The 23,700-nt window shown below is 42.8% G+C and overlaps 1 protein-coding gene across 1 annotated transcript in view; it reads left to right on the top strand.

The window, feature by feature from the left end:
* Positions 1-5,054: 5,054 nt before the first annotated feature.
* The window catches only part of LOC126271741 (ankyrin repeat domain-containing protein SOWAHA-like), a 157,489-nt gene continuing 138,843 nt past the window's right edge, over positions 5,055-23,700 (top strand). Inside the window, exon 1 of the mRNA XM_049974178.1 lies at positions 5,055-5,216. Coding sequence (XP_049830135.1) covers positions 5,055-5,216 — 162 coding nt within the window. The remainder of the gene's footprint in view (positions 5,217-23,700) is intronic.

A 23,700-nucleotide genomic window follows, 5' to 3' on the forward strand; every position in this document is an offset into this window, starting at 1 on the left:
AGTCCCCGTGCTACAGCAATTATCGGTCCAGAATGGCTGTTTCTCCGACGACTGCTCCGGCGTAGCATTTCCTGTGCGTGTCTCTCGGCGCCCTCACGCCAACTCGTAACGTGCACTTTAGCTGTTACGATGTTGCATGAAGGGCTATCAATAAATGTCTAGTTTTTGTGCGTTGTTGCAATTCGCGTGTTCACACCGCAGTTACGGACAAGGAGCTCCCATTTGTTACAGTTACGGTTATACACCCCACGACTGTAGTAAAGAACAAATCCTGTCCGTCTACAAGAAAGATGGAATTGACGGTGTGCTCCGTTTATCGCTACAAATCATACATCTCGGATTACCTTGTACTATAGCTTGGTTTACATTGTGAGTAGCATGTGGTTCTTAGTCACCGTCTTTCTTAACAGGAAGAAGCAATTTGAAGACGAAGGAACTGGTTTCAAAGCCCACTCTATCGGCCCTTATTTATTTTTCCTCCACATAAGTCTGAGCAAGAGTTTGTCTAATGATCATTGCAATGAAATGTTAATTTTTTACCGAAACAACTCTATTGTTAGTGCTCGCGTGAACTAAAATTTCTGTCACGGTCGTATAAGAACCACAGCAGAATAAATTAATGAGATGAGGTACGATACTGTCGGAAAGTACTAACGACAAACAGATTGCGTACATGTTCCAACTGCATTCCAATCCCCACATCTGGGCAAATGCTGAAATCATACACAACTAAATTTCTATAAGTTGTGAAGACTTGTCAGCAACACTAGTTTTGGACTCTTTTTCTGACATAGAAGCAGGAAACCGAGCTACTCCTATATTACTGGATGTTACCGTGTCGACTTCCTCGTTCCATTTCAACGTGTCGACGCCTAACTAGAATTGGAGTCGTTCCACTAAGCGAACGCCTTTTTATCATTTATCTTAGTCGAAAGTAAGTGAATAATCGTAAATTCTAATCATTAATTATTACGCCAGTTACTGTTTTAAATTTGAATTATCGGGATATTCTCGGGATATTGGAACACCGTAAAAATTCTTGTGTAGCTTAATAGTACTACAAATTTGAAATTTGGTCTTTACGTTCTATCTTCGTCCAAATTAAAAGAAAAAAATGATGATTTTTGAAGGTTGTTTCCACTTTCGCTAAATTTGGATCATCACAGTGGAACAACGCCCATTAAACTTAACGCGACGGATGCCGGTAATTTGTGTGATAATGGAATAGACGTTAAATTGTGCCGAGAAAGATCCTACTCTGTGGTCATTTCACATTTTGTTTGAGCCAAGTTTATAATACAATAATTTTGTGTGATACACTCGAAAACACGAATCAGAAAAAAATTGAAGGGAACAGTATTCAGTTTGTTTGCTAGATTATATACTGTGATGGCGAGAATATTCGAGGATCAGTTGCTACATTCCCAGACGTTTGTATAGATACATTGTGATAGAAAATGTCATAGTTGATCAGGACAAAGAACTAATTTAAAGTTCAGTATTTCATAGCATATGATACCAACGATGCCTTGATGCTCCTGGCGTTAATCACATGACGAAGTTTTCATAAGTACCACGTAAATAACATTAAGTTCAGTTCACGCAGCCATTTCATATTTTTTCTAATTTTCAATACTCATTACGCAAGAACTCCTGCATAGGCTTTCCCCTTTAGCGCTGAGCTGAATCAGTAACTGGCGGTCTTTATGAGTATGCCCATATAGCAGTGGATGTAACTTAAAGATTTAATTGTTGTTTGGTCTGAGAACCGTTAAGTGTTCTAAAGCAAAACACTCACCACCCAGAATTTGTAATGGACTCCATGCCTTCCTCCAGTATGATAACCAGCCCACTCAGAGTTGTAGGGAGACCAACAGCTTAAAATTGACGTGCGGACCGCGGTACAAATGTAGACTATTTCTTATAGATGCAAAGGAATAAGAATATCCTAAGATCAACGTGGAATGAATCCTGTTCATTAGCATTTTCAATCCGACACCACAATGCGCAGCCACCAGCCTAAGCAAAAGGGATATTAAATTCTGACTTCCAAAGACGCAGCTGAATCTATCGAATATTATTAATACTTTATGACCTTTATGGGCGCTAATAAAACTGGGTAATGCAAATGTGTATGAGATTGCAGCAACCAACTTAATGTGACGAATGGACTGAAGTGAATGTGTTTCACATTTGGGAACACTACAGTGACAATATAGAAGAAATTACTCATCCTCTGTTGCCACAGCGGACTTCAACCTACTTAACTTGCTGCATCGTAAGACTCTAAGGAACAGACAAATGTATATTATTTATTACGTAGCTTTCTATTTCCGCTGAGAACTGTAGGAAGCGCAGGAAAGAGCAGAATATGGTAGAAACTTGTCATTATGTAGAAAATTGTATCGGAACTGCGACGGTCGACTTCTGAGGACTAGCGCCGATGTAGAGTTAGATAACCTGAAGTCAGTACAGAAAAGGAAGTTAGTTTTCAACTCTCAGGTATGATACGATATTAAGTTAAACCCATTAACTACAACAGTTTCGAAAAATATAGAAGCGGTATAGTGTTTTGCCCTAGTGATTCAATACAGAAAATACGGATACTAGGAAAGAAAAGCCATAGTTCTGGTATTAACAGTATCGGTACATAGTCAGCGATGCTATACATTGGTCACATTTCCTTAATGATTCACTTTTACAATTTCGCCTCTTTCAGGACACTATTATTTCGTTCCACTTTGCGCTAGAATGTTTAGTGTTCCCAGGAGGAATGGTCAATATTCAGAGCCATGCAAGAACGATCATTCGAAGCAAAAATGTTTAGTAAACGTGAGCTCTTTAAATTGCATACTTTAAGAGTTGTGAGTACTTCTTCATCCTTGATACTATGAAACAAATCTCTTCTACTGCAGCTCTTTGCTTTCCATATTTTCGGAGGAGATAGTATGGACTAAAAGAAGCAGAAAATGTGTAGTCAACAGGGGCTCTAAAGTGCATACCTCAAGAGCTATGAGCACTTTTTCAGTAAAAGAGATGGGTTTCACTGTAGCGAAGATGGAGAAGCGCCCATAGTTCCCAAGGTATGCAATTTAGAGCCCTTGTTTAGTAGGGTCTTTATTTAATGATTGTTCCCATCATACCCCTGAATATTGTCCATTCCTCCTGGGACACCCGGCATTGACACTTGCCATGTTTTTCGGTGTTGTACACTTGTTCGCGTGTTCTTTTTGCACCACTTAGGGCAAATTAAAAAGTGTACAGAGTGATACATTCATTAGAGACAGAAAATTCGGTCTCTTCCTTCGCTGAACTAGGTGACGCCTAAGCACAATTCGCCCCATTTAGTGGTAATAGGGTGTTCATAAATTAGTTACACGGAAGTAATCTTTCATTCTGAAAAACGTAAATTACTTACAGAATTGTTTGATACAACACTGAATGCAGTATATCTCCAAATATTATTTACAAATGGTCAATGTGGCTACGTTTTGTAACACGACAAGTGTCCCAGCTGATTTCCTGCCAAATTCTATGATGATGTACGGTGACAACTGCCTGTGTTATCCGTTTTCACAGCTCGTCTTGGAGGTGGTGGCTTGCGATATTTAATCCTAAACTGTCTCTGAGGTGTAGTAGCGGATTTGGATTTATGAAACCATAGAGAGACTTCGCACACACTGACCCATTGTACGAATCCATGATAAACTGTTGGAATAACTCATTCGCGCATGCCACCTAGCGCGAACGTCGGTAACTTAACAGACTTAGGCAGAATGAAACTTGATACAGTTCATGGAGTGTTGTATCCAACATTTCTGTAAGTTATTTACCCTGCCACAATGAAAGGTTACTTTTGTGTGACTGATTTATAAACACCCTGAATATTTCCAGAATGAGATTTTCACTCTGCAGCGGAGAGTGCGCTGATATGAAACTTCCTGGCAGATTAAAACTGTGTGCCGGACCGAGACTCGAATTCGGGACCTTTGCCTTTTGCGGGCAAGTGCTCTACCAACTAAGCTACCCAAGCACGCCTCACACTTCGTCCTCACAGCTTTACTTCTGCCAGTACCTCGTCTCCTACCTTTCAAACTTTACAGAAGCTCTCCTGCGAATCTTGCAGAACTAGCAGTCCTGAAAGAAAGGATATTGCGCGAGCTTCTGTAAAGTTTGGAATGTAGGAGACGAGGTACTGGCAGAAGTAAAGCTGTGAGGACGCGGCGTGAGTCGTGCTTGGGTAGCTCAGTTGGTAGAGCACTTGCCCGCGAAAGGCAAAGGTCCCGAGTTCGAGTCTCGGTCCAGCACACAGTTTTAATCTGCCAGGAAGTTTCACCCTATATATTCATGGGAATCACGAAAACCTTAAGAGCTGCAGTGTCCGATTTCTTTCTTTATTTGGCTAAAGCGTTTGCGGATATGTTTTCAATCTCTCTCTCTCTCTCTCTCTCTCTCTCTCTCTCTCTCTCTCTCTCTCTCTCTCTCTCTCTCTCCATCTCTCCCTCCCTCCCTCCCTCCCTCCCTCCTCTGAGCGAGGTGTCGCAGTGGGAAACATAAAGGACTCACATTTGGAAGACGGTCGGTTCCGTCCATAAAGTTTTAAGTTTTCCATGGTTTTTCAGTCGATTTGCATCCCCACTCCCAGCTTCTTCCCAGTCTCTAAATGACGTCGTCTGTGATGGGACGTTAAGCCCTTCTCTCTTTCTCCCCTGTCCCCTCTCTCTTCTTTACCATTGGCAACACTGAGATGATTCGACTGTTGACAGGAAGCTAAAAACCTAAATTCTCCTAGCACGGATACGAGCGGAAAACAGCTTTTGTTCGCGAGCTGTTCGACATGCAAGGAGGGGTTTCAGCAGGAACAGTTGGGTCAGCGGCCGCCAGAAGGCCCATTGTCCCAGGGGCAGGCTGTCCTTGCCGAACACTATCCGCGGAAATTTCGGCGGACAGAGCACGTTTTGGATGCTGGCCACCGGACTTTGAGAGGCGCCAGCGGGGGCATGACTCGGCATACGAATTTCTGGCGCGTATTGTCTGCTAATGGGCTAATTGCGATGACGATTGTGGGCGGCCGGCGGCAGAGGCGAAACAACGGCGGGCGTGCGCGGTGCAGGCGCGCGTGCGTGAGGCGCGTGTCCCGGAGGCAGAGACGCCGCGTGCTGGGCGCTCACGTCGCCACGACGCACGTGGGCGCTGCCTGCCTACCTGCCTGCCTGGTACACCTGCTGGCTCTTCTGCCGCCGCCACGCACTGAGAATACCCAAATGTGCGCTTCGCCTTTCGTTTGCCAATGACGTGAGACCTGCTGGCCATTAAAACTATAACGCCAGAAAGGGTAGCAAATACTCAACTTCTCCTTATTGTCCTAAGGAAGATGCGTGATTAAATTTGTACTAGATATGATAGATATACAAGGTGCGATGTCAGGCAACAACGGTGGCTCTAACCAGGCTGCACATCGAGTCGAACTCAGCTCGGGCGACAGTTATGTCATTCCACGCTTCTTCATCTCTGCCAGAGGTCACTCACAGCTGCTGAGTGGTGGCGTCTTAGTCTGTCGGCAACTCGTGATTATGTGTTTTCTTTGGATAAGAGTTTTGGAGTGGGTACCGGTCAGCACAGCAGTCGAACACCCTGCGTATCGAGGAAGGATAGGACACCATTGTCTTGCATTCGATTGTTGGAAGGTAGTATCTTGGAGAACTCGAAGATACGGCACAGCCAGTGTGCCAACACGTCAGAAATGTAAGGCCGCTGTCCAAATTATTGGCTATAAAACCAAGGGTGATCACATTGTGAACTCAATGCTACTTCGTACAATCGCGTCTTGTAGACAGTAATCTAGTCTGTAAACATTTTTTTCTCTTTGGGTCCCCCACGCACGGATATGTCCATCGCGATGCTCTTTGTAGAACTGAGACACGTAAAAAAAAAGGGGGCATCACTGTTGGCGCACGTATCTCTGTTGTCGCATCAAGGGAAACCGCAACTGTGGTGTCGTATTTGAGAGTCCATTCTCCCCCATACGTGGCGAGCGAGGCGGCGCAGTGGTTAGAACACTGGACTCGCATTCGGGAGGACGACGCTTCAAATCTGCGTCCGCACATCGCGATTTAGGTTTTCAGTGATTCTCCCAAACCGTTTCAAGCAAATCCCGGGTTGGCTCATTGATTCCTCTGAAAGGGCACAGGCGATTTCTTTCCCCAATTGGAATTTTTCCCCGTCTCTAATGATGTCGCTGTCGTCGGTGCAGTAAACACTTACCACCTCCACAACCACCACCACCATCATCTCCTCCTCCTCCTCCTCCTCCTCCTCCTCCTCTATCCCATAAGTCGCACGGCCCATGTGGAGATAAGCCTTGCTGCAAACAAGCCTGACCCAAGGTAAGTGACGTGGCTCTACGATCCTGTACGGCCGAGCTAACCATGTGCTTGCCCTCTTTGGCGCTAGTCGCTTGGGGCCCCTTGAAATCCTACATGGTGTTGAGGTTCACCCTCCTGACCCCATCGATTCCGTATTCGCGTGACAATAGTGGGATCTCGATCAACGCGAGCAGTAACATGGCGGAATGATAAACCAGTATCGTCCGCAGATCGTGGTCGTGCGGTAGCGTTCTCGCTTCCCGCGCCCGGGTTCCCGGGTTCGATTCCCGGCGGGGTGTTGTGTGATGTGCTTATGTTAGTTAGGTTTAAGTAGTTTTGAGTTCTAGGGGACTGATGACCATAGATGTTAAGTCCCATAGTGATCAGAACCAAACCAGTATCTCTAAAGGCCATGATTGTGCCGTTGTCAAACTCCGACATACGGTGGTAGACGTTTCTCCATTTTGAACGAGGCGTAACATGATATTCTCACAAGGAACTAACATTCAGACGCGATTACTGAACGAGAGACCTACTGCTTAATATTTCCTTATGCACAGAATATTATAGGTGACGTTAATGCTATCTACTTTGTGCTGTTGTGCGAGGCCTGAGCAACAAAGACTGAGCCTATTTTTTTCACTGATGTTTATTACTCCTTATCAATGTTTGTATGATCTTTTTCAAAATAACCCCTTCCTAGTTGGACTTTTCTCTGATAAAAAATGGTTCAAATGGCTCTGCACGGTTCCGGATTGCGCGCCTAGAACCGCGAGACCATGGGAATAAAAAGGAATGACAGAGTGCAAGACAGGGGCTATAAGGTTATGTGGTACACAGGTAATGTTGAATTGAGTCATAAACTACGTGACTTGGTTTGCGACGTGAGACAACGCATGACAGATAAAGTCCCCAGCCATTCCGGGAAAGTTCTGGTCGTTTCCTTGCAATGCGCTTCCTCAGTTTAGCCAATACTTACTTGTAATATACAGCTGTAACAGTAGTGTCAAGGGGAATGCTTGCTGCTAAGTTGTTCCACGAGAATAAAAAAAAAATGTTATCACCATCACTTTCCCTGCAGATGGAAGAAGTTTCGATTTTTTGGTGTTGGAGAATCTGGCGATTTCCGCTCTTTGCTGGCTCGATTTCTTTCATGATCGTAAAGAAGCAGCTATGTCTCATCACCGGTGATAGTCGATTCGAGAAACACATTCCCTCTATCTGCTAATAGACGCAACACTTCAAGGCTTGTCTCCATTCGCACAGCTTTTTGTTCGGGAGTCAGCAGACGTAGCACCCAACGGGCACAAACACTGGTCGTATGGAGATGATCATGCATAATCATAAAGACACTGCCATATGAAATTCTCAGCACCTCACTGAGCTAAAGAAATGTTGTCCGCCTATCCCCAGGAAAGTTACAGCAGATGTGTTGACGTTGACTTCAGTCACAGCAGAAGCCGAAACGCCAAACCCCCTTGCTTAACACATACAAGTCGGCCTCCTTGAAGTCTTTGAACCACTTAAACTTGGTTACACAAGGTAATGCACCTTCACCGCGCGCTTCCTAAGTTTTATTGCGTCATACAGCCCCACTCGCGTCTCTGCGAAATGCGAAGAGCGGCTACAGAACAGAGCATTACTACCAACCTACTGCCACGAGAGTGATTCATGGTGTACATAGGAAACTATCACGGAAGCTACAGGAAAAATCAATCTTAGTCTTTGTTGATCAGCCCTCGTACTAATGATTCGCTTACCGAAGTATGTAGTGCAGTCCGTGGTAGTTTGACGTTTGTTGCGTGCTGCCTTTCACTGAGTTGCATTTTTAATCTCCAGCAGCTCACTTCTATCACCTACAAACGACTAGAGTAATTACTGATTTTGTGGACGCTCCTGAATACACCTCTAGTGGCAGTGCAAAGTTTCGTACTGTATTCAGCATCATCTGTCCTGCCTCAGGAGGAGAATAGAGATATTACGAACAGTGGTGACCAACTGGATAGGGGATACCAGTATAGTAAGTAGTACGTTACACCCATTTTCAGCATTCTGGCGGCGGCGATTTGTGGTGGCTATAGTGATGTACTGTGTCGGCCCTAGCACGGACAGTCCGTGTCTCGCGACCTGGCCCGGCCGGCTTGCCAGAATCTTCAGTCGAGCGCAATACCCCAGGAATACTGGCGGGGTCGAGGCACTTCGCCGGCCATTCGCGTCCCCAGACCGCCGGGCCATCCTGTTACCTCTGTTGCGTGACGCTCCACGTCTTACTGCAAAACCTTTTGTTTACTGGTGTTGGCAGGTTCGCAGCGGTTTCAATGAATATTTAAGCTTCGCCGTAGTACCTGTTTCTCCACCATTTTTACTTCCTACCAGCATTTGCGTAGGTAGCTTTCTAATGATTAGGGGAGTGTATATGACAGATTCTTCTAACTGCACTTTTCAATTTCGAATTATCAGACGTAACTTTTCAGAATTAAAGGCATTGCATTCATGTATGACGGAATCGCTAATAATTACTGTAATAATAGTAGGAATCGTTTAGCTCACGAAATGTTTCGTAAGCTTTATGATGATGCACATAGACACGACCAACCCCGCTGTCGTTGGATCAGTCAGCAGAGGCAGTCTGCAGAACTAAGGGTGAGCGGTTAGCGTTTTATTGCCACGACCGCCCTACCCGCAGCTCGCCTTTTATCTAACCACAGTGTCCTGTTCTCATAAATTGGACAGGTAGCTGAAACGTCAGAAGACACGTAAACAGGCGATCGTGACCTTAAATGTCACGGTACAAATCAGACGTACCTTGATTGCCACTTTGTTCTCTTTCATAGTTTTTTTTTACTCTCTAAGTTTACATTTACACTCCGCAAGCCTTCGTATGGTGTGTTGCAGAGGATACAGGGTGTACAAAAATTGTCAACCTCCACCCCCACACCTCACCTACTTTTCGCCATCCTCTTACATTCACGTATAGTCCGCGGGGAAAAAAGATTGTACAATCGATGGAGAACAACATGGAAACACCAAGAACGCTACACATTCCCATGCCAAATACAGTGTAGGTAACTCGTTGGCATTCAAAACAACTTCCAGGCGTCTCAGAACGGTTGTCAGGAGAATTTCATACCATTATTCTTTGCAAAAAAAGTGGTACGTTCAGGTGGTGGCGATTGATGGGGGGCCGGCCGATGTGGCCGAACGTTCCTAGGCGCTGCAGTCTGGAACCGCGCGACCTCTACGGTCGCAGGTTCGAATCCTGCCTCGAGCATGGATGTGTGTGATGTCCTTAGGTTAGTTAGGTTTAAGTAGTTCTAAATTCTAGGGGACTGATGACCTCAGCAGTTAAGTCCCATAGTGCTCAGAGGCTCAAATGGTTCAAATGGCTCTGAGCACTATGGGACTTAACATCTGAGGTCATCAATTCCCTAGAACTTAGAACTACTTAAACCTAACTAACCTAAGGACATCACACACATCCAGCCCGAGGCAGGATTCGAACCTGCGACCGTAGTAGCAGCGCGGTTCCGGACTGAAGCGCCTAGAAGCGCTCGTCTACCGCGGCCGGCTTGCAGAGTAACCAAGGGGCCCGTGGAATAGCACGCTATGGCTGACCAAATCATCATTTAACCACCGCCTTGTTTCACTCTTTGTTACTTAAACTTGTACAGAATTTGGAAACAGTGTGGAAAAAGACTCATTCCACCAAATGACTTTCTTTTACTGCTCCGTAGTCCGGGTTTTACGGCTTCGGCACAACGTTTTCCCGTTTGCATCACTGGCTTCGGAATTATAGGTCGCCCTGCAACCCCCTGTTCAGCGCATGATGTATCTCTGCCTTTCATGTGTGCGAAATAAATTTTCGATACGGTGCCTGCTGACACATCAAACCCTTTGGCTCCCTTGGCTGCGGAAGCACGCACCATATGAGCAGCAGTAACAATATGCCCACGTTGGGATTCACTTTGCAGCGACATTACCACACACAACGCCGTTCTGACACGACTGCCACTGGCAACGTACTGAGGACGTTGCACAGCTGCCTGTCTTGGTCACGTACAACAGCGCCGCCAGCGGACTTGCCTAGCATCTGCATTTATATTCAAGCATGCGTTTCTCGCATTGTTCCCATGTTTTTGTTCGCCTCCTGTCCATTGCCTACTCTACACAAGCCGGAGCCTTCAGTGTGATAACATCGTACAGCTGCCAGAACGATGGCTCAACTTCCATAGCTGGCGTCTCGTGGATCATTAAAAACAAAACTGTTTTACTCTCTGACTCATGCAGTTGTACGTTTAACAAATGTACTCAAGAACTGATCACTGATACTTTCGTATTTAAGTAGCTACAATTGCAGTTTTAACAAGTGTCGATAATTATGAAACTCAAAAACGGAATATTACACAAATATATGGTAGGACGTGTTGTAGTTACACACATAAGCGTAATGCTACAATGAACATATGAGCTCAAGATCAAATTAGCAATACTATTCCCGTTTAAATGGCTAAGAATGGATGTTAATGAATGAATAAAATTGTAATACACGAAAATGAAAATTCCTTCCAACTGTCAAGCACAGAGCAGCATGAACGGTACGCGCATACATAACACATTAAAAACAGTTTTTTCATACCAACAAAAGTAAAAGATGGTGGCAACTTCTTATCGTGTATTAAATATTGTTTTTTAATGTTACTGTGCAATCGCTTAAGTCAAAGCAATTTCATTATTAGTTGTCTCAGTGTAAACAGGAAGATGCTGTAAAATGTCCGGTTTGACTAATAACACATTTCTGATAAAGAACTTCGACAGATTAATCCTTATAATCTCAACATCCAGCAGGAATTACTCGAAGAGAAATCTAAAAAAATTAGGAAAGTAGGAAAAAATGTACAATGCGAACACAACTTCCCTTTGAATAACTTAGTTTTGTGCACGGTCAAGGTTTTTTTAAAACCGGTATGCCCTTCATTAGTGTCTAATCAGCAAACCAAGAGATAAAACTACTATCAGATAAATGACAACAAAGTACGAGGGAGAGTCAAATGAAAACGATACAGATGGTAAAAAGTAAGTAAACCTTTCATTATTTCATAAATATTCAGACAAGGCGGTCAGCGCCGTCATGGAAAAACGTTTGCTGTTGCCTACTGAACCAGTGTTGTATGCAGGAGTGCACCTCTTCACCCGAAGGAAAATCGACGTCCATGAGCGTGTTTCTTCAGGGCTGCAAAAATATGGAAATCGCATGGGGAGAGGTAGGGACTGCACTGAGGATGTGTAAGGGCTTCCCTGCAGCGCAGTCGAAGCAACCTTAGCAGTATGTGGGCAGCCTCCAGATGAAGAGATGTAAGCCTGGGTACAGCCGTAGTTCCGTAGGCAACCGCAAACATTTTTTCATGAAGGCATTGATCGCATTGTCTCACAGTGAGGTAAATGTGTTAGCAGATGTGGCTATTAATTTTGAAATAATAAAGAGTTTACTAATTTTTTTCATCTGTCTCGTTTTCATTTGATTGTCCCTTATTTATACGTATGATTTAATTTCAACTGAACGCCGTAAAATAGCAGTAAATTTATAACTGCAAGTCTTACACTAATTTGAATTTTTGGAATTACTTCCACTGATAACTTGTGGAAAATTACAAATCGTTTATTACAGTAAGGTACAACTTGTCACCTCCTACAATGCTACCTACATTTTCATTCACGTCACTAAAGCTTTTCCTTCAAACTGCTCTTTAATTCCCTTACGAAGGTTTTCCTCCCGCAGTCTTCTTTCATTTGGAGCTTTCCCAGACGCAGAATTACTAAGTTCCCTTAAATAATGTTGTAGATGGGGGGAGGGGGGGGGGGGATTTATGGAATCGCACGTTGACATAATTTTCGTCGCGCTTGAGGGTACGACTCCTCGTTTACTTCCAAATCTTCAAAAGTGTGGTTTGTTATTAATTTCTTCTTGTCAAAATGGTTCTCATGGACCACAAATCTCTTTAAAATAACCCGGCTATTCCACGGAATCGCTCTGTACGTGTCCATATCTGCCGGGAATCAAAATGCTGTGGTGCAGCTACGTCGACACCCTGAGAAACCCTACATCTAAAAATGTGATTTCTAGAAAGTAAATTTTTATTGATTTAATAACACATAACACGTCTGTGCAGTTTCTCGTTTGGCTTCATGCTGTATTTCGAAATCACAAGGCTCCATTTTCAGGCACATAATGCTGTAACTGATGTGCAGTACATCCGTAATTGTATCCTTTGAACATGTGCAGCTCATCCACTCTGAATCAGCCGACAGGTCCAACTAAAGTACCATGTAGGTGATCTGTCTCTAACCTTAATTTGGTTACATTTTGGTGTAATCAAGTCAGCTTGATATATTCTGTTGAAGGTAATAATTGCCATGAAAATATTATCAGTTTACGGCCCCCACTCCGTCCATCAGAGTGGAAGCTACAAGATCCTGATGTTCTTTTTTGAAGTTTTGCCAAAGCATTTCAGGCACATTACCTTCACATAAAAAAACACCGCAGTGCGCACATTATTGAGGACCTATGTGTCGTGGCGTATTGGTGTTCTTACGCCGTGACACGTTCCATCAAGATCGACCATCTAAGAGGAAATGGACGAACATTTTACTATAGGCTAGCTGTTGCGCTGCGCCAGAAAATTGGCATGAGTTTTGAGGGAAAAAAAGAAGCTAATTTAAGAACTGACACGCCGGCTGGTGTGGCTGAGCGGTTCTAAGCGCTACAGTCTGGAACCGCGCGACCGCTACGGTCGCAGGTTCGAATTCTGCCCTGGCATGGATGTGTGTGATGTCCTCAGGTTAGTTAGGTTTAAGTAGTTCTAAGTTCTAGGGGACTGATGACCTTAGATGTTAAGTCCCATAGTGCTCAGAGCCATTTGAACCATTTTTGAGAACTAACAGATTATCTTCAGTTATTGATGGTAGCCTTAAAACTAAGATCCATATTGGTTTACACATGTCAGTATCCGTTCTTTCCACTGCCCATAGAGCCATTTGAACCATTTTTGAGGGATCCATATTGGTCTACATATGTCAGTATCCGTTCTTTCCACAGCCCAAAACATTTGTAAATGTCGTTTTCCACGAAGCTGCAGACGAGCTACGCAGCTCTTTGACTACTGGCGGAGCGAAAGATCACGTCTGTAGTAAATCGCGCATCCGCTGTCAACTGAGTTAAACGATTTTGTTCAAACTGATCCCGGCGAAGAGGGAAATAACAGTGACAAACAGTCCCTTAGAAAACGAAGCAATGTCGACTCTTCTTTTGCCAATATACTAGCTAAAATTGTGGTAAAAGTGCGATCACGGTGTCGGCGGAATTTCCATTGTCTGCTGCTGTTGGCAACTCTTTTTCTTAATGAATGATAATTAGTAGATCATTAGTCGGAAATAAGTAAGCAATCATTCGATCGTTCGTGATTTCCTATGCTTCGTAAATGAAGTTAGCTGGTATTTTGTTCCGCTCTCAGCAATATAAGCTGTTCTGTTAAGTTTCAATGTAATCACAACCTGTGAAATCGTGATATATTCGGGAAAAATACACCGTAAGTGCACTTTAGATGAACATCCTCACAGAAGAATGCCACCATTGATCTAAATTGTATTTCTATGATACGAGGGATTCATGTGTCTTATTTTCTTTTCCGTTCATTCGTTACAACATGTACCTCAATTCATCAGTCGAGCCTATCTTCTGTCGTACACCCACTGTGAAGACGGAGCAAGTTGGCATAGTAGTTGCGGCATTGTAGACTGGCATTTGAAGGGCCAGTTCTCCTGAGCATAAGGATTTGGATTTTCCGTTGTTTTCCTAAAACGTTTCAAGCAAATTCCAAGGTGGTTCGTTTCCAAATCTGTGACCAATTTTCTGTCCCATCCCTATCCAGCTTGAGCTCACACGCCGTCTCTGTTGACATTATCGGCGACGCGCCGTTGAACGCTATCTTCCTCTTTGTTTGAGCGTTCTGTGGCAGTTTTGCAAAAGGAAAAAAAAAAGTTCAAATGTCTCTAAGCACTGTGGGACTTAACATCTGAGGTCATCAGCCCCCTAGACTTACAACTACTTAAACCTAACCAACCTAAGGGCAGCACACGCATCCATGTCCGAGGCAGGATTCGAACCTGCGACCGCGGTAGCAGCGCTGTTCCGGACTGAAGTACCTAGAACCGCTCGGTCTAAGAGTCTTTTCCCTAAATTCGTCGTTCTAAAAGTAGAAAGCCCTAATAAGTATAATTATGAAGCTGAACAAGTTGAGGTTGGTATTTCGTGCTGTGTAGTAGCTTTAAAATTTTTGATCATCGTTGTATTGATTTCAAACTAAATAGTAATTTTCGTCTTTGTTATGTTCTCATATAAGTTTTGTAACAGTGTGTACGCTGTTGCGTTACTTCCTAGCAGCACCTTGCGAACCGCTACTCGCACCCGACATTGTTCTCGGCCAGCACACAGTTTTAACGTGCTAGGACGTTCCGTAATAGTGCACACACGGCTGAAGAATGAGATATTCATTCTGGAAACAATTTGTGGCTAAGCCATTTCTCCTCTTTTCTTCCAGGAGACCTAGTCAAACAAGATAAACAGGCGACCTTCTGTGAAGGTGGAAAGTAAGAAAGGAATACTGCCAAAAGTGAAACTGTGTGGACGGGTCGCGAATTATAGCTAGATAGCTCAGTCAGTAAATGCTTATAGGCAATGTTCCGGGTTCAATACCTGGTGCAGCTCCTAGTTTTAATTCACCATGGGGAGAGAATATAATAAGCAGCTTTTACTGCCAAAGCCGCAAACACGGTAAATAGAAGCTATCGATAATTGATGTAATTCATATCGTGATTTTGTTGATGTGCATGTTCTGTGTGTTCACAGTTGACAACTAATCTGCATAGACAGTACGACGCTGACTTCAAGTTAGTCATTAACCGAGTGGAGAAAGCAGACATGATTTCGAATTTTCTTATTTGGAGTCAGATGACTTATACATTACAGAATGTCGTATGTGTGCGCAAAATTATCAATGATTTCAGTAGTTTCCGGAACTGGAGCAACAGGTTGTGCAGTATATGCGGGAAAAAGGTAATGACGACTTGCCTTTATTCGAAAAATTGTCTGAGTGGAAGCACTAGATATGAAGAAATTTTCCAACACCTAGCAAAGAGTGTGTTAGATTGATGAAGAGGGTGAGATTTATCTTGTAACGAAAGAAAACTGCGTTTAGACTACTTAATTTGTTTATCCTTATATTCTGAGCAGTTATTCACTCAGATTGGATCACTGTTTCACTTTGTGTTCTAATACTGGGTAATAGTAATTAATAGTCTGTTTCTTAAACGTAATATAACGTTAAACCTCAAAAGATGAGATGCCTGCTTCTTGCGTAGTGATGTGCCCGGATTCCTGTTTCAGCAGCTGTAAAAGAAATGCGCCCCTTGCCGTTTGTTTGCATACACTGAAAAACAGCGTCTCGCAAAACATAGGCTCGTGTTTCCGCTGCTTTCGTGTTCCAGAGCGGCCACTTGGCGTATGATGACCACTGCGGAGACCCACTAACAACTCTTTCGGAAGGCCGATGATAAAAAGCAGAGTTGCTAATGAGCGAAGGGCCGGCTGTCGCTGATTGAATTACAGCGAGGACACCTGCCTAATACCGGTGTCGCGTGCAGCCAACAGTAGCCGAGCCGCTTGCTTTTTGCCGCGGCGCCCCGCGATGGGACCTGCAGCTGCCCATTCCTCTGCCTGGTCAGCCCTACCCGTTCCCAGCAACCACCATACCAGAAGTACTGAAGTGCTTAACAACGAAATCATTATATTTGACTCGAGCTCTTTGCACAAAACAATAATGGTTACCTGACATGATCAAATGGTTCAAGTGGTTCTAAGCACTATGCGACTTCACATCTGAGGTCGTCAGTCCCCTAGACATAGAACTAATTAAACCTAACTAACCTAAGGACACACACACACACACACACACACACACACACACACACACACACACACACACACATCCATGCCCGAGGCAGGATTAGAACCTGCGACCGTAGCAGCAGCGCGGTTCCGGACTGAAGCGCCTAGAACCGCTCGACCACAGCGGCCGGCTGACAGGATAAGTCAGTGCAGGAGGCGATCTGTAACTTTGTAATGCAGTCTTCTGTTGAAAACCAGCTTATTTGTCAAGATCTCTATATAAACACAATTACTGATTTACTAAGTTTCGCAATATGTATTGCCATTCTCAGATCCATAAAAATTTGCAGTGGTAAGTACATCATACAATGCTTACATCAATGTTCAAAGTTGTACATATGCTATGATAGAACACATGACATGCTATTGTAAAGCATCGACTCTGTTATGCATAATGTATAGTCCTCATGTGACAGACTGGTGTAAAGCTTGTATGTTGTAGCTGTTTTATGGATCTGAGGATGGCAATACATATTGTCGAAATTATTTATTAGTAACTGTGTGTACATACCGATCTTGGCAAATAAATCGGTTTTCAAAAGTATACCACAACACAAAGAGTAAAATTTACATAAGTTTATTGCAGTCAGGCTTAGTACAAGTACATAAGAATTAGAATCACGTGCTGCACAGGCACTGAAAGAATTTATAAACAATTGGCTAACCTTTGTCAGCGACTGTCTTGAGGTGCACACCGCCCGATAAGATGATGCTATTGTATAGTTTTTCCAGGGCGTTAAATTATTCACACAAGACAGCTAAAACATCTGAAAAACTCACAAACAAACATGGAAACAGATAAGGACACACACAACAAAAAATATGAAAACGGACAATTCCAGGCTAATGCGTAGGGTATGCTTAATAGAGATTAGCTGTAAATACAAGAAAATCTTTCATAATAAAAATTTAGAAGCCCATAAAAGCTGATATTACTAAATAAAATCACTATTAACCTTATAGGTATTAATTACCGTAGAGCAGGCACTTAGAGTAATTTTGCGCCAACACCAAAAGCACAATCAAAGTAGCTCATAACGTAGCGTACATGCATGAATGCGCGCGCGCGCGTGTGTGTGTGTGTGTGTGTGTGTGTGTGTGTGTGTGTGTGTGTGTGTGTGTGTGTTGTATCACCCCGATAGGTCGTGCAGGTGTATTGCTATTGTTGTGATTGTTCTGTACCAATCGGAAGGTCACTCCTGACGTCTTTTGTAATCAGACTAAATGTAATTAATAGGCGTTTTTTAAAATTTTTAAGCACATTAATGACTTTGGCTAAAGTAGAGAGAGTACAATTGCCAATAGCAATAAATGCATCTCTTAAAAAGAGAAGTTTCTTAACATGGAATATAAATGTAATGTTAGGAAGTCTTTTTTGAATCCATTTCGGTGGAGTGTAGCCTTGTACAAAAGTGAAATGTAGACCATAAAGAAGTTCAGACAGAAGAGTATAGAAGCTTTTGAAATGTGGTGCTACAGGAGATTGCTGAAGATTAAGTAAGCTAGTAACTAACGAAGCGGCACTGACTCGGGGAAAAAGAAATATTTTCCACAACTTCGAAAACAAGATTTCGATTGATAGGACGCATCTTGAGACATCAAGCACTAGTCGATTTGATACGTAAGGGAACTGTGATGAGGGGGGGGGGGGGGGGGGGGAGAGGAAATTGTCGAGAGGAACTAAGGCTTGAGTACAGTGACCTGGTTCGGTTGTTTTTAGGTTGGTGTAGTGAACGGTAATGAAGAGACTTGTATAGGATAGACAAGCGAGGAGAGCTGATCTAACCATTCTTTGGTCCGAAGATCACAGGAACTACAAGACGTTTGTGGACGGCTGACATAGGCGCACCGTCACACGTTGTGATTCACCTCATCTAGTGGTCTTTAAATCATGAACCATGAACCTCGCCGTGATGGAGTGCCGTGCGTGCTTCGGCGATACAGATAGCCCTACGGTACATGCACCCGCAACAGAGGGGTATCTGTTGACAGGGCAGACAAACATGTGGGTCCTGAAGAGGAGGGGCAGCCATTTCATTAGGTGCACGGGCAACAACCAACATGGCCTTGCTGTACATAAAATACATAAAATCAAGCCATAATTTTTCTCAAGGCCGTGCAGGCGCACTGTATAGTTAAAACAAAAGAGTGGCACCCTCTTGGGTAAAATTATCCAGAGGTAAAATAGTTCCCCATTCGGATCTCCGGGCGCGGACTACTCTGGAAGATGTTATCACCAGGAGAAACAAAATGGGCGTTCCACGGGTCGGAGCGTGGGAAGTTAGATCCCTTAATTGCGGAAATAGGCTTCAAAATTTAAAAATGGGAATGGATAGGTTGAAGCTAGATATTTCATGAAGCGTTTATTACTAAAAAATCTGTCACAGTTGCAGAACATATGTTTGGCGACCCGTTTCGAACCACCTGTTCCATTCTCAAACATAAACTATTGATTCTGCACTGAAACTGCCTGATCTTAACAACGATCATCACCATGGCAATACACACTACAGTTAGTTTGTAAATCACGTATTGCCATTGTGATGGTCGCTATTAAGACAGGTCAGGCTTGAGAATGAACCAGTCTGTTCGAAACGAGTTGCCAAACGCATGTACAGCAACTGTAATAGATTTGTTAATAAATGCTTCATGAAATATTAAAATAAGTTGCTAGTCCTGTTTCAATGAAATGTTGAAAATGAAAAAATAGAAGTTACACCTAGTGGGGATTAAGGAAGTTCTGTGGCTGGAGGAACAGGATATCTTGCCAAATGAGTATAGGATTATAAACACAAAACCAAATAAGGGTACTGCAGAGGTAGGTGTGACAATGAATAAGAAAATGGGAATGCGGACAAGCTAATATGAACACCATAGTGAACCCATTATTGTAGCCAAGATGCACACGAAGCCGACAGCCACAACATCAGTACAATACAGGGTTTACATAAAGTCCGGTAACACTTTCAGTTATTTATTGAACAAGAACCAAACATTTTACAATATCATACATATGTCATTTTGAAGAGAAACCCTGACAGTAGGTTTTTTTTTTCGTGTATACCGCCATAGCGTAGTTTGGTAATTGGCCGATAGTCAGCGCTAGTCGCAGAGTTCAGGTGCGGATCAAGCTTTCTGTGTGTTGGTGTTCGACAAAAACAGCTGTTCAGAGGATACTTAGAACGAAGTACGGGAAGAAGGCACCAAGAAGGAAGGGCATCTACCAATGGCACAACAAATTCGTTACGACGGGTTGCTTGTGCCCGCAAAGAGAAGCGGACGTCCCAGTCGACGACGCCGTGCTTGGACGGGTACGGCAAGAGTTCTTTTACCGTATTGACGTCTGCCGGTCACTCGTGGTTCGCATATCGACTGTTTGTAACAAAAACTTTCAGAGTTTCTCTTCACAGTGCGATATGTATGACATCTGTACAATGTTTAGTTCTTGTGCAATAAATAATTGAAATTGTTTACGGACTTTATGTACACCCTGTATTATGCGGCAACTAGCTCCGTAGATGAGGAAGACAGTGAAGAAGTCTATGGTAACATAAAAAAATTATTCCAGATAGTTAAGAGAGACAAAAATTTATAGTTGGTGAATATGGACCGGGGGAAAGGAATGAAAGAGCAAGGCACTTGGTAGAATTTTGTACAGAGCATAATTTAATCATCGCTAATATTTGGTTTGAGAATCCTGAATGAAGGTTGTACACGTGGAAGAGACCTGATGACATCGGAAGATTCCAGATTGATTATATAATGATAAGACAGAGATTTCGGAACCAAATTTTAAATTGTAAGACATTTCCGGGCGCAGATGTCGACTCCGACCACGATTTATTGATTATAAACTGTAGATTAAAAATAAAGAAATTGTAAAATGGAATGAAATTAAGGGGATAGGACGTGAATAAACTGAAAGAACCAGATATTGTAGAGAATTTCACGGGGAAATTTAGGCAACGATCCACTGGAACAGGAAAGGAATATAGAAGAAGGCGAATGAGTAGCTTTGGGAGATGAAATAATGAAGGCAGCAGAGAATCAAACAGGTAAAAAGACCAGGCCTAGTAGAAATTCTTGGATAACACAAGAGATATTGAATTTAATTGATGAAAGGAGAAAATATAAAAACGCACTAAATGAAGGACGTGAAGGGAAATACAAACATCTAAAAAATGAGATTGATAGGAAGTGCAAAATAGTTAAGCAGGAATGGCTAGAGGTCAGATGTAAGGATTAGAAGCAAGCAGCACTAAGGAAAAGATGCCGCCTGTAGGAAAATTAAGAGAGATCTTTGCAGAAAAGAGAACCAACCACCTGTATGAATATCAAGATATGACATGGAAAACTAGGAATAAGTAAAGAAGGGGTAGCTGAAAGGTGGAAGGAGTATATAGAGGACTGTATAAGGGAGATGAACTTAGAGGCAATACTTTAGAAAGGAATGAGGACGTTGACGATGATGAGATGGGAGATATGTTACAGTGGGAAGAATTTGACAGCGCTGACAGATCTAAGTAGAAACAAGGCCCCTGACAACATTCCATCAGAACTAGTGATAAACTTGGATGAGCCAGTCATGACAAAACTATTCCACCTGAAGTGCAGGATGTATGAGTCTAGTGAAATACCCCCAGACTTCAAGAAGAATGTAATAATTCCAGTTTCAAAGAAAGCTGGTCCTGACACGTATGAATATTACCCAACAATCTGTTTATTAAACATGGTTGCAAAATACTGACACGAATTCTTTACAGAAGGGCGGAAAAACTGGTAGACAACTTGTACAGACAGCAGTTATATGAGCCGAAGGGCATGAAAGGGAAGCAGTGGTTGAGAGGGGAATGTGTATTGAGCAAGGAGCAAAGGAAACCAAAGGACAACTTAGAGAAGAGATTAAACTACAGGTAGAAGAAATAAAAATGTTGAGGTTTGCCGATGGCATTGTAATTGCGTCACAGAAGCAAAGGATTTGGAAGAGCTTTTGGACAGTATCATGAAAGTGGGGTCTAAGATGAACATCAGTAAAAACAAAACAACGATAAGGGATGTAATCGATTTAATCAGGTAAGGGTGAGGGGATTACATTAGGAACCGAGACACTAAAAGTAGTAACTGCGTTTTGCTGTTTGGGCAGTAAAATAACTGATGGCTGAAGTATAGAGATTGTGATATGTTAGCTGGCAATGGTGAGAAAAGCGTTTGTGAAAAGCAGAAATTTGTTAACATCGAATACAGATTTGTTAGGAAGTCTTTTTCTGAAGGTATTTCTCTGAGGTGTATCCATGAATGAAAGTAGTACGAGGATGATAAACAGTTAGACAAGAATAGAATGGAAGCTTCTGAAAAGTGGTGCTACAGAAGAATGCTTAAGATCAAGGATCAGCTATTTAGTGCTGGAGGGAAGTGTATGTGCGGGGGAGGGGGGGGGCGGTTGAAAATTGTAGACACCAAGGGATGAATACAGCAAGCAGTTATTCGGAGAATGTGAGGAATGCACAAGATAGAGTAAAGTGGAGAACTGCATCAAAGCAGTCTTCGGAAAATGAAGTTTTTTTTTGTCATCAGTTTACTGACTGGTTTGATGTGGCCCGCCACGAATTCCTCCCCTCTTCTTACCTCTTCATCTCAGAGTAGCACTTGCAACCTACGTCCTCAATTATTTGCTTGACGTATTCCAATCTCTGTCTTCCTCTACAGTTTTTGCCCTTTACAGCTCCCTCTAGTACCATGGAAGTCATTCCTTCATGTCTTAGCAGATGTCCTATCATCCTGTCCCTTCTCCTTATCAGTGTTTTCCACATATTCCTTTCTCCTCCGATTCTGCGTAGAACCTCCTCATTCCTTACCTTATCAGTCCACCTAATTTTCAACATTCGTCTATAGCACCACATCTCAAATGCTTCGATTCTCTTCTGTTCCGGTTTTCCCACAGTCTATGTTTCACTACCATAGAATACTGTACTCCAGACGTACATCCTCAGAAATTTCTTCCTCAAATTAAGACCGGTATTTGATATTAGTAGACTTCTCTTGGCCAGAAATACCTTTTTTGCCATAGCGAGTCTGCTTTTGATGTCCTCCTTGCTCCGTCCGTCATTGGTTATTTTACTGCCTAGGTAGCAGAATTCCTTAACTTCATTGACTTCGTGACCATCAATCCTGATGTTAAGTTTCTCGCTGTTTTATATTACATAATTTCACCTCGGTATGTTGCTTGCGCTAAACCCACGCCTTTCAGAAATATTTTGCACATGACAACTTATGACATTGTTGATGGCTTGCGATTAGAAAGATATCTTGGCGACCTCATGTTGCTTTTCGGGAAAAGTTCCCGTGGATCCAATTGGCTCACCCTCTCCTTTCCTTACAATCCTATCCCATGCATCACAATTTGAATATAACAGCAGACTTCGCAAGCTCTCCTTGCAAACGCCCATGAAAAACCAGTCGTTTTAATTGTGGCAGATTGTTTGATGGTACATTTCTGTAAGCGATCGTATTTCTTCAGTTTGATTCAAAGCTGGTTACGATGATGGGTATGCAAGCGGCAACATTACTTCAGTAACTGTTCTTCAACTCTTCTTGGAGCTTGATACAATCAGCATGAGCCAAAAGTCAGCGGCAGACTCCAGTTTGTAGGAAGATTTGTCAGTGTGCGTAACGAGCTGTACAAAGTTCTTTTGCTATACATTTTTTGATGTCTTTGCTGAGTTGTAACTGACATGTACTTCATTGTAAAATTCTTACGAAACGTTAGATTAGAACAGTGTACTGTTTGTTCACTTGCAGAAGGTGGATGAATCTTTCAAAAAATACTAATGAACTTGCTAAGTGACGAAGTTAGCAATTGACAATAGCTCTTCCCACCAATTTCTCTCATAATGCTTGTCAGTGCCGAGCTTGTGCGTCAACTCAAAATGTTTACACCGTATGTGCTGCCTAGCTAGTGTAAGGTTAAGATTGCGCTATGTAAGAAGTCTGACATGAATTTGGGAATGCAACGGTAAAAGAAATAACAGTTGCTTCTGTGGAGCTCTCCGCACCCATCTGTATTTTGCAGCAATTTTTTTGTTCAACCTGATAGTGGTGAGAGAGAAAAAGGTAAATGAAAATCCATACAAACGAAAAAAGTAACAGTTAGGGAATATGGCACACTAAAGTACTGTAATAAATGATCATCCCGCCGTCTTAAATGTGCGAAGAACTCAAAACACAGTTAACGTCCTTAATGATACGCCTGTTTTTATACGAGGAGAAGTCAAAAAGCTAAGGGACTTTCGGAAAAAAAAGTATATTTATTCCAGTGATAGAAACCTGAAACACACG

This window comes from Schistocerca gregaria, chromosome 1 (genome assembly GCF_023897955.1).
Source record: "Schistocerca gregaria isolate iqSchGreg1 chromosome 1, iqSchGreg1.2, whole genome shotgun sequence".
NCBI classification, from domain to species: domain Eukaryota; kingdom Metazoa; phylum Arthropoda; class Insecta; order Orthoptera; family Acrididae; genus Schistocerca; species Schistocerca gregaria.